The 11,560-nt window shown below is 29.8% G+C and overlaps 2 protein-coding genes across 5 annotated transcripts; one reads left to right on the top strand and one right to left on the bottom strand.

Moving 5' to 3' along the window:
- Positions 1-3,438: 3,438 nt before the first annotated feature.
- LOC109817594 (protein SOB FIVE-LIKE 5) lies at positions 3,439-4,916 on the top strand. 4 transcript variants are annotated; one of them, XM_020382887.3, is made up of 4 exons: positions 3,439-4,223; positions 4,324-4,407; positions 4,497-4,567; positions 4,660-4,916. In XM_020382887.3, the coding sequence occupies exons 1-4, from the start codon at positions 3,849-3,851 to the stop codon at positions 4,694-4,696; spliced, it is 567 nt and encodes a 188-aa protein (XP_020238476.2). In that variant the 5' UTR covers positions 3,439-3,848; the 3' UTR covers positions 4,697-4,916. The 4 variants fall into 4 exon arrangements, with proteins under 4 accessions (XP_020238476.2, XP_020238494.2, XP_020238485.2 ...); XM_020382905.3 differs by having other exon boundaries at positions 3,447-4,223; positions 4,663-4,916; XM_020382896.3 differs by having other exon boundaries at positions 3,541-4,223; positions 4,500-4,567.
- A 3,408-nt stretch (positions 4,917-8,324) lies between these two features.
- Positions 8,325-9,301, bottom strand: LOC109817610 (photosystem I reaction center subunit N). Its single transcript, XM_020382925.3, has 3 exons — positions 9,024-9,301; positions 8,880-8,926; positions 8,325-8,672 (listed from the first exon to the last, which is right to left on the bottom strand). Exons 1-3 carry the CDS (start codon positions 9,220-9,222, stop codon positions 8,538-8,540), a joined length of 381 nt encoding a protein of 126 aa, XP_020238514.1. The 5' UTR covers positions 9,223-9,301; the 3' UTR covers positions 8,325-8,537.
- Positions 9,302-11,560: the final 2,259 nt, after the last annotated feature.

The raw sequence follows: 11,560 nt of genomic DNA, 5'->3' as shown, positions 1-11,560 counted from the left end.
ATTGCGTATACTAATTCTAGTGCTATTTGCATTATTTACGGCCCCTTATTTTGGCTTTAGAGCCTCCTATCTAATATCTATGGTTGCTCCCTACTGTTTCAATAAATAAAAACACAAGCCTCACCAATACTAGGAAGCTTCGTTAATTCTACTTTCGATGTCGGAACAGACAATTTCAGTTTGGTTGATTAATATTATTTTTAACCAAACATTGACCATTTGGTTCTCGTATGCAAATTGATGACTGGTAGGGTGCTCTCTATTACTCACTCCATTTTTCTGTTCATAAAAATATATAAAATAATCAAACTTAAGATCTAAGCATATGATGCAGCACACGGGTAGAGCACCAAACACACCACTCGAGATCAAGTTTCCATTTCATATACTCGATCTTATCTTCATTCATACAAACATATCAATAATTGAATTAATAGAATTGATTAAATATTATTATTATTATTTTAACAAAATTATACCTTATTTAATAATTTCATTGTAAATATTCAAATATTGCTTTAATAATTATATTGAAACTCAAACAAAATTCTATTTTTTTTACTAAATAACACAATATTTTCTACATGAATTGGAATGAGATAAAATTATTATAAAGGACAAATTTCTCTTTTTTAAATTATTCAATACCTAAAGCTCAAACCTAATACTATATATCAATTAAATCGAAATAACTGCATATGCAAAGCCCCAATGAATAATGATATGACATTTCTATTCTATCTATTTCATAAATAATTAAATCATACAGATTAGACTATGACTGCCTCCATATCTTTTCTTTCGCTATTTAAATGGTGTCCAAACCAATTACAATGAGTACGTCGTTCGTGGTACACTAGTACTGCTTTTATTTGACCATCATCACGTGAATAACAGGTAAGATTAAGAATCAGTGAATCACTGTCCATATTATGGACGAAATAACAGGTAATATATATAAGTAGAGAAAAATCGTAAACTTACAAATCAATTTTGTAAAATTAGGTTAATTATACTCTTATTTCACTTAACTTACATGTCTTGATTAACAATTTGGTGCACACAATAATATTTAATTTACTCATTATTTCTTTTAAAAAAATAACTTTTTTTCTTCTGTAATAATAAACTTGTCAAAGAAATTATCTAAGCTTGATGTGGAGAGGAAAATACTTTTTGTTTAAATAAAGATAATTTTTTAATTATCAAGCGTATTAACATTAATTTTTGCTTATTATCAAAATAAACTTTTAGGACATATTAAAGGAGGAAATAAAGAAAGGAAATCCATTTTGGCATAAAAGAATTTCAAAATTAACTGTTATAAATTATCTGTCAGAAGGAAAAAATACAGGAGTGGGATTTAGATAGAACTCATTGAAGTGCATGTGCACGTGCACACGTGTGTTTGAATAGTATTTGTAAGTGGAACTTCGCATATATATATATATATAGGGAATTCTAATGTACTCCCACCTACTTTTTAGTGGGAGTATGTTAGCAACCTACACCAATTTTTTAGGATAAAAAAATTATTCATTTATTTTGATTTGGTTAATTCGTACAAAGGATATTATAGTAATTTAATTTAATTTTAAATGAAAACAAAATATTTTCTCTCTCTTATTAATTTTATTCTCTAAATCATTTCTCTCTCTTATTAAATTTTTTCTCCAACTCATTTCTCTTTCTTATTAAATTCTTTCTCTAACTTATTTATCTCTCTCCTATTAAATTCTTTCTTTAACTCATTTTTCTTTCATCTCTCATGATGTCTCCCTCCTCTCTCTCTGAACAAATAAAAATTTATTAATAGAAAAAATAAATGAATTGAAGAATGAAATTAATAAGAGAGAGAAAATATTTTTATTTTCATTTAAAATTAAATTAAATTACTATAATATCCTTTGTACGAATTAACCAAATCAAAATAAATGAGTGATTTTTTTGTCCTAAAAAATTGGTGTAGGTTGCTAACATATTCCCACTAAAAAATAGGTGGGAATACATTAGCATACCCCTATATATATATATATATATATATATATGTATACCATTCACACGGATTTAGATGTTTCAAAATATTTTTTAAATAAAAAAGTACGAAGCTATTTTAAAAAGGTAAAAAAAATTATATTTAAGAACTTTGTATTTTATTATAAATATCTAAATATTTTATAATAATATAGTTATAACTTTGAGCTTCTGCTTTTGAGTACATACTTTCTTAGCCGAACTCTATGCACACTTCCCACATGCTTATGCAAATCCTGGCAGTGTAAACTGTTTGGAAAAGGAGAGAAGAATTGTGAATGTGATTGCATGTGGATACATAAAATCCCAGTCAACTGCACTATGCCCCAAAAGATTATTACAGTCTCTTCTCCACTGATGTATGCTGCTTACTTTTCTAATTGTATTAATTAAATGTTAAATATTAAATATTAAAAATCATATTTAATATTATAAATATTTTTATATTTCTTTTTATAATATATCTCTTAAAATATTCTATCTCAAAATTAAAGAAATAAAAAATATATTAATTAAATTACATATTTTATTTAAAATACTACATAAAAAAATACTAAGCCATTGCAACATGCAATTAATCTGCATAAAATGGTGGTACAATTCTTGTTTACCTTGTTATTGTTTTGTAACTTGTTTGAAAAAAAAATTATGGATTAAAAAATCACATTCAAAATGTGCAAGTTATAAGTCTCTAATTATTTGAAAAATTTTAACTAGATTTTTAAAATTTTAGAAATTGTAATGGATTGTTTAATCTTGTAATTCAATTTTTAAAATAGTCACAAATTATCATTTTTTAATCGGTTTAAAATTGTCATAAACTAACTATAGAAATATAATTATACAAATTTAATTATAATATGAATGACTTAAATTACAATTTTTTTAACTGAAAATTACAATTTCTTTTAAGAACCATTAAAAATTCCTGAAAGACTTAATAATTAATTTAACCTTCCTAAAATCACACCCTAATCAAACACACCGTTAGTCAACCAACTTATGGGTGCATAAAAAAAAATTAAGAACAAGAATATTTGGGCACCTTTTATTTTACAAACAATCCATCAACATTTATTAAGTTATATATATATATATATATATATATATTTATCTTTGTTGCATAGGTGTTAAATAAGTTGTTGGTGTCCAAGAAATCATTTTTGTAAAGGAAAGTATCTACTGTCTATGCTCATAATTAATGGCATACTTTTTTTCCCATTCGACTAACGAATAAAATCCATTCTTGGAGAATCACTCTTCTCCTATAATGAAACAACACCCTTTACTAACTAACCATCGTAAATTGGTGATTTCTTCCTCTAAATTGGGATAATAACAGTGGTGATAGATAGACAGATAGAGAAAGTGAGTGATAGTATTAGTAGTGGTGGTGATTGCTGAAGTAAGGGATAGGTGTCCATACAGTACTGCACAGAGGAAATAGACGTGCACCCTGTTTTGTTAAGAGGGTACACAGTGCTTCGCTGTCTACCATGTGATGTGTGTATCTCTCTCTCTCTTATATGTATGCACTGTGCACCCACCCAACTGGCACTTATTCATTGGCATAAGAGTGAGGACAAAACTAGTCTAGGATTTGAGTCTCATTCTCTTTGGTTATTTCCACTCTATACAACTTAGTCAGTGGTCATTGCGCCCTAAAACCAAAACTACATTGCCATACCCTTAATACCCTCTAGTTCACAATTTGTTCCATCCTTTTACCACCGTTACTCTTTCATCATAAATTGGACACTCCTATATTTTCTTGTTTACTAGTACAATCTAGAAAGAAAAAAAAAGATAGGAAGATGAATACATTTGGTTCAGAATGCAGTAGTGGGTGTGAGTCTGGTTGGACTCTTTACCTGGAGCACTCTTTCCTCAACCAGAATGCTTCTTCACATAGAGGTGCCACTGAGGAGGAACACAAAGACAAAAGGTTCAAACATGAGGACTCAGGGGAGGAGGATTTGTCCATGCTTTCTGATGCTTCTTCTGGACCTCCGCATTTCCCACACTATGAGGCTTACTTCAATGAAGAGGTCAATGGTAGCTTTTATTCAGCTTCCAAGGCAGTGAAGCTGGCCAAGAATGGTACAAAGAAGCAGAAAGTTAAAGAAAATCAACATCTTCCTTCTATTCTTCATGACACTGCTAGCTCTCCTTTTTTTGACTTTTCAACTGTAAGTTTGAGCTTGCATGCTATTCCATTTTATTTTTTTTAGTATTTTACTAAAAATGATGCAATGTGTTTGTTACTCATGGTTCTTGATAAATTTTCAGAACAATATTACTGGGGGCAAGCAACAAACTTCCACAGGGAGTGTGCTAGATTATTCACAAGGCTTCTCTGCAACTTATTTTGAGGTACCTGGCTTGATTCTCTTCTTTTGATTTCACTATTTTACACTTGTTTAGAAGAGACATGTGGCTAGCTAGAACTATTTGTATTCTAGCAGGGAGGATCCTCATTCCAAGAACAACACTTTGGTTTCTTACAATCAGAAAATGAGCTTGAAGGCAACAAGTAAGTTTCTTCTTGTATATACGCACTGGAAGAAAACAGAATTCTAAATTTTGGCAGTGATTGATCTTATTTGTATGCATATTTTTGTTTAGCAGATGGTATGGAGGGAAAGGGATGGGAATAAGGTAAAGATATATCAGTTCTGCTGATGGATGAAGAAGCATGTCATGGTGTAGAAGTAATTTGGTATTGATAGGGACCTTGTACCTTTATCTACTTTTCTCTTGTAGCTGTTGATGCAGTGGGAAACAACCTGAAAAGACAAGTTAGATTTTTTCATTTTTTTCTCTTTTGCTTTAGAAATTTGTTTTTCTTATGAATGAATTAATGATTACAAGGTGATCAGTTAGCTAGGCATGCTCTGTGTGTGTTTAAGCATGCTCCCCTCTTGTTTTTCATCTCAATATAAATGCAGTACACTACTGACAACTCTCGCAAACTTAAATAAATAAATATAAATGCAGTACTAAATAAATAAATAAATGTTTTATTGCTATTCCATCGCTTTAAAAATGAAATATAACTTTTCCAAATTTTTCCATTGTACTTTAAAATTCATGCCCGTAACCAAAGTCATTAATACAAGTGTTTTTACATGTGTATTTCTTAATTAAAGGCCGAAATTCAATTCCAAATTTGAGTATTGAGTTGTGACTTTAGAAATACTTTTTTTTTTAATTGAACCAAGAGAGAAAATTATACCTTCTAATTATATATATATATATATATATAATATGTATAAGTAACTACATTTTTTGAATGCAAAATTTCTTTTTACCAATAATTGCAGTCCAGGTTTCACAATCCCAGAGGTACGTTCCAAGGAGATACCGATGCTTCCAACTGATCAATCCTAGAAAAATTTCATTATAGTTATACTGTTATTTGCTGTAATTCTCACATATAATATCAAATTGATAATACCCATGCACAAGGGGTGGTATACGGTGAGTCTAGCAGTGTGTTTGGATAATACCCAAAAATTAATTCTACTTTCAGAATAATGAAAAATAGAAACAATTAGTTTTTCCTTTGTCTTCACTATATAAAAAAAATATCGATTCTTTTTTCATCATAAAATAATTCCAAACATAAAATAATTCTTCCATGATACCTTTTCGTACATGCTTCAATTCAAAATCTTATTTGACGGAAATTAAGTATCTATCGTTTCAAGTTTTCATTAATGTACAAACAAGAGCCGCTATGTAAGGTGAACAAAGAGTTATTAATCTTTAATTTAACTTGATTAATTTTTTTAAAAAAAAATCCTGATTCAACAGTAAACACATTTATTTTTCAAAAAAAGAAAACTTTAATTTTTGTTAAGCACGAAAGAAGTCAGGAATAAACTAATTTATTCATAAAGTTATTTTTTTGGTACGTTCAACGATTTGTTATTCTTTTCAGTAATGTAACAAAATTAATGGCTGCCTACGTAAGATATGGATGCTCGATTCTAAGATAATTCAGAATTTCAGATAAAGGCTACGTATACGTGATCCTTTTGTGAGTTAGGTAGGATCACATTTCACTTGCATTCGATTATGTAGAATCTTTATGTTATTAGTTATTGTAGCCATGATTATAAAATAAGGGAAAAAGGTTTGAATAGTTAAAAGGGGCAGGGCCTTTAAAAGTGTTGGGGGGAGTGAAGACAAGGGTCCAATTATTTTTGTGAGTTAAAGTGTTTTCAAAATGAAGGCTTAATCTGCTTCTAGAAAGAAGAAAGATGGAATTTGTGAGGAATGGGTAATGTAGTAAGATGAGGAGGAAATGTGAAAGTTGATGTTGGAATATTTCATATGTATCTCTTTTAAGGTCTGGAGATCCTGCCTGTGATCTTCCTGACCCAAAGGAACATGCCCCATTTTGCTTCGTTTGTCAACTTTATCTCTTTACTCTTTTGGAAGGATCCTCTTTTAAAATATGATATTTGATGTTCATTTATGTGGCTTTGTTCCCTCCAACTCGGTCTGCTTGGAAGCTGTCATAGGACTTTATGTCATCCACAATTCATTTTTTTATTCCTTTACTTATTCCTAGTCACTTCCTATTAAAATAAAGAGAAAAATCCGGTATGAGTTGAAAAGAAGGGCATATTGAGAATTTAGGATGACAAAAATTGTAATCTCAGCCAGCCCACATGTTGAAGTTTGCAATGGTAGCCTTGGTAATGAATGAAAAAGTACTAAATAATTGAAAAGGTTAACCTGCAGATGAATCAAACAAATAAAGTTCTAGAGAGAAAAAATAATTTAAAAGTGATGATAGTGAGTGACCAGCTGCACAGCATTCCATCCAAATAGATAAGAATGTAGAAGGGTGCTTTGTTGCTTCCAACACAAGTTTATTGTCTCATCTTTAAATTATGTGACCATTGCCAATTTTGTTTGGATGTTTCCATTTCTCGGGACAACTTCTGCGTTCATGCGGGTTGCAAGCTCTGTCCCAAGGACATGAAGAAATTATTGCATCGATTGAAATTATGGTTCTGATCAATCTTCATATGCCATGCAGTCAAAAAATTAATAAAACTTGTCTTTATGTCAATTGATTGTAACTATGAGGCATGAGCATGTAATAGTCCCGGACATAATAGAATAATTTCTCCAAGTACTTGAATTTGTTACACACTATGATGACTGGCAATGAGTAATTAACTCTTGCGTCACTGCAAAATTCAACGCCATGGTTGGAACTTGGGACTAAAGTGTTTACTTTTTAACGAAGACAGTACAGGTAAAATGCAATTTCACTTGAGACTTCAGACGGTAAAATGTAATAACTTTTTCCCCGTGGAAAAGCAACATTGAAAAAAGTTTACCCGGCAGAATAATTCTTCCTTCACCCTTATCAAAACCTACACTTCAAATCCCAGAGGAATTTTATTTTCTTTCAAAGTATAGACTCTTATTGTTGAATCTCGTACTAAATTTATACTGTTCTATCTTGGACTTCACATGTGGGATACTAGACTCTGATTATGGACAAGATTTAAAAAACTAACTTGTACCATTGGATAACAGGCGTGACTGACTGATCATGAATTTTGATCGTTCATATTGTTGATACAAACTGCTTGAGATTAGACTTAAAATATCTTCTTGAGGACCCTTGATAAAGGAAATTCAACCTTAAAGCAAGACTTAAAATGGGGTCTTCCAGACAGATCCAAAGTCATGGGCAGGTTACATAATGCGCTGGTGGCTATAGTCACGCAGTTTCAATCACCGCAACGTTACTGTAGAAGTTCTCACATTATTTATTTTTGAATTTCCTTAGATTTGAGAGCTAAGATTGATCATTAAATTTGGCTTTCAATGACCAATTGTGAGCAAAGAATGCATGTGATGTGGTGATTGGTGAACCTAAAAGTAACATTTGACCACACTACCAAAACTATTCGGTTGTTTAGTCACATAGATCTTTCGTATTTTTGAGGGGTGACTTTCAGGCCTTATCCTGCCAATAATATTTTCATGTCCTTTGAACAAGTCATGGCAGTGCATTGAAGTGATTTTCTTATTATGCAACAAACCATTGCCCTCACCTATTCGGTATCTATCAAATTTCGGTGACGCATCTTGCAAGAAAGAAACTGCCACCATATCCAAATATCCCAAGAGAGAAAGAAAGAAGAAACCCCAGGCTGGAATTATTGGAGCCATTGAAGAGTGTGATGTCAGTCAATGTCAGAAAGAGAGAGATACTTAGTATTAACTTATTGTGGTCAACATACTATTGAAGAATGTGATGCCAACCAATGTCAAATTAAATTCATTAATTCAATCACTTGAAATGGTTGTACTCGGAGGATTTGAAGAAGACAGGAAATCACAATCTACAGGACTTCGTGCCTATGTGAATCTCTAATGTACAATTCCATTGGTGGTGGAGCTACAGTGTACAAAAGCAAATTCAATGCGATCTAAGCACCGAGTGAAACGTAAACAACTAAGAAAAACTTTCACTTGTTTTTTTGAAGCCAATCAAGGATACCCTTTTCTGTATCTGAAAGTTGCCCATCCTCCTTTCTCTTCAACGTTCCTTCCATCAATTCAAAGTAATCCTTGTAGTTTCGCTTGTAGTAACTCTCCAGCCTCTGTTACACAACGTGATCATATTAAATACATCATAAACGCACATCTTATGCTCATTCATGCAGACACTAATTAATGACAAATGTTTAGTGGGGTTGACTAGAAAAATTAATCTTCAGTTGGCAAAATATCGATTAATTTAGTGACTCAATACAGTTTCATATTAAAAAAGTTGTTGCATCGTACATCATATATTCACAGCTAGTTACCTCTTTGTCGTTTTTCTCCTTGTTTTCCTCTGATTTCTTCTGATATTCTGATAACAATTTCATTACAATGTTTTCCTTTATGTTAGTAAGAATACTAATTTTATTACTCGAGACAAAAAAAGAAGTGAGGAGAGGGATGTGTACTTTTAAGAAGTTGAGTCCTAGAGTCAGGTACTTGGGTGGTGGCGATTGCAGCGGATAAGAGAAGTCCTCTTCTTGTGGTTAAGGTTGTTGGTGTGGTTTTGTTTGGTGCTTTTCCTTGAACTGCTTGCAAATTAGATGAAGCATACTTGTTTACTGTAACAGTGAGTGCCATCAATATGCTTTGCCCTATTGAACTCATTCGATACTTTTCATCTATCTCTTCTTTCTATCTTGTTTAGTCACCACAACCAAGAGTATCCCCAATGGATAATGAGATGAGGCAGAACATGACATGTGGACTAGCTCTGTAGGGACTAAATAAATTATTTTGCATGTTCTGTTTTGTAAAATTCTTTTTGGTTAAAAGTGAATTTTGATTAAAACAATGACATTTTAATATATTGATAATTTTTTAGTTGTGAAAATGCTGGTAAAGACATGTTAATACCATTAAAGAAATATTATAATATTAAATTATGAAGATATTTTTGTGGTTTAAATATGTTTTTAATCTCTCAAATTTAAGACAAATTTGATTTTGATCCCTTAATTTTAATATTGATATTTTTAATTCTTGTAATTTTTAAAAATTTTGTTTTAGTCCCTCGGGTCACCAATAACATATTTGAATTTGAATAATTAAGATTAAGAATATTATGCAATATCAACCGGATTTAATATAATATTTTTACTAAGAAGGACATTAATAGGTAGATTTTATATAATAATTTTTGATACATTTTTTAACAAAATTTGAATATAAGAATTATAATAAGATTTTTTGAAATTACAGGACTAAAAATAATAATTTTAAATTTAAAAATTAAAAATAAATTTATTCTAAATTTAAAAGACTAAAAACATATTTAAGTCTATTTTTGTGGATACAAATTTAACCGGTTTCTTTCGGTACAAAAACAACAAAATATAACTTTTATCAAAACTGGAATTTGGGTGCGGAAATAATTTACGTTGCGTGATTTATTGAAATTTTTTATTTTTTATATAATATTTTAATATATATGTAAATTAAAATTTTGTAATATAATAATAATTATTTTAAAATATAAAGATATGAAATAAATATATGACAATTGTTATATATTATTTTTTATTGATTATATTACAAATTTATGTTCACACTTCTATATTAAAAAAATTATTAAAAATAAGTATTCACATTATGTACAAAAATAAATATTATGTAAAATTAATTTTGTAAGAGTGAAATTGAGGTGAATGTAGACAAAGTTAAGAATTTATTATTGAAACCAAAAATTGATTACAAAATAACAAACCACTAATAAAGCAAAAATGATATTAAAATGAACATAAATCACTTTTTATATGGATATTTGATAAAAAAAAATTTGGTATTAGGTTGTTGAATTAATTTTTCTTTGGTTTGTTTTTCTTTTAACTTTGAATTATAATTGATATTTCATATGAGGAATTGTTAATAATTTGTATAAATGTCTTTCTCCTTGAATAAGTCTTTTTATTTGATGATGATCCATCTTTTGACTTATTGGATAGTTGCTTATTCGTGCTTACAATGAGTTCTTTTTAATGATTTGTTTGTTTGTTTGTTTATAATATAAAAGTTGAATTACACTATATTACGTTGACACGTCATTCTAAAACTAATTGTATATATCGCTATATCAACATATTTATCTATGTGACAAATTCTCTAATAGTAACTAATTGTATAAGGGGCAAGGCTTAGAAAAAATTGTCATTGAAGTGATCTGACATGACAAGAAAAGTTGAAATTTTTTTAGATCCATTCCTTCTTGAAGCTCCGGTGCTTATGACTGTGAAATTTCAAATGGAGACCTCTCAATGGTTCATTCGGTGCTCGAGACTGTCAAAAAGTGGAAGTGCTTATAAGCAACTCTCAATAGAGCAAAAATTATAAAAATGCAACATGAGTTGCTTGTGATAGTTACTTATAAATAACTTCCGTTGTAGATGTTCTAAGTTTCTATTTTCTATTATAGTTATCTATATGACAAATTGTCTAAGTTTCTATTTTCTATCATATTTTCCCTTTACCTTCTATATATTATATCTCTCCACATTCCATTTAATTTAACTCTCATTTTTCTATTGTCTAATTTTTATTCCACTACAATCATCATCATCATAAAAAAAAATTATTACTTTCTTCTCTTCTTTTTTTATCCTCTACCATTTATATCACACATTTACGTTCTATCTAATCTACCTCCCATTCTCTTTGTTTAATTTTCACCTCATATGGCAATCTTTATCAAAAATGGAAGATACTACTTTTTCCTCCTTTTTTTTTCTCCTCTACCATCTATATTACATATTTACATTTTATCTAATTTATCTCATATTATATTTGTTTAATTTTCATCTTACATGACAATTTTTGTAGAAATACAATGTACAACTTTTTTTCACCTTTTTTTTTACTATTTTCAATTCACCACACATAATATGAGATTTGATACACAATGTTACAGAAGAGGAAGAATCACAAATTAGATACTTTGAAATTGTGGATC

The sequence above is a fragment of the Cajanus cajan genome, chromosome 7 (assembly GCF_000230855.2).
Source record: "Cajanus cajan strain Asha chromosome 7, NIPB_CcT2T_4, whole genome shotgun sequence".
NCBI lineage: Eukaryota > Viridiplantae > Streptophyta > Magnoliopsida > Fabales > Fabaceae > Cajanus > Cajanus cajan.
This window is presented reverse-complemented; position numbering and strand designations above follow the sequence as displayed.

Bases quoted from the DNA above. Each gene is read 5' to 3' on its own strand.
- LOC109817594 (XM_020382887.3), top strand. From the start codon at position 3,849: ATGAATACATTTGGTTCAGAATGCAGTAGTGGGTGTGAGTCTGGTTGG. The intron at 4,408-4,496 runs GTACCTGGCTTG...TTTGTATTCTAG, and splicing joins TCTCTGCAACTTATTTTGAG to CAGGGAGGATCCTCATTCCA. The intron at 4,568-4,659 runs GTAAGTTTCTTC...ATTTTTGTTTAG, and splicing joins AATGAGCTTGAAGGCAACAA to CAGATGGTATGGAGGGAAAG.
- LOC109817610 (XM_020382925.3), bottom strand. From the start codon at position 9,222: ATGAGTTCAATAGGGCAAAGCATATTGATGGCACTCACTGTTACAGTA. The intron at 8,927-9,023 runs GTACACATCCCT...AATTGTTATCAG, and splicing joins TAGGACTCAACTTCTTAAAA to AATATCAGAAGAAATCAGAG. The intron at 8,673-8,879 runs GTAACTAGCTGT...GTTGTGTAACAG, and splicing joins AGGAGAAAAACGACAAAGAG to AGGCTGGAGAGTTACTACAA.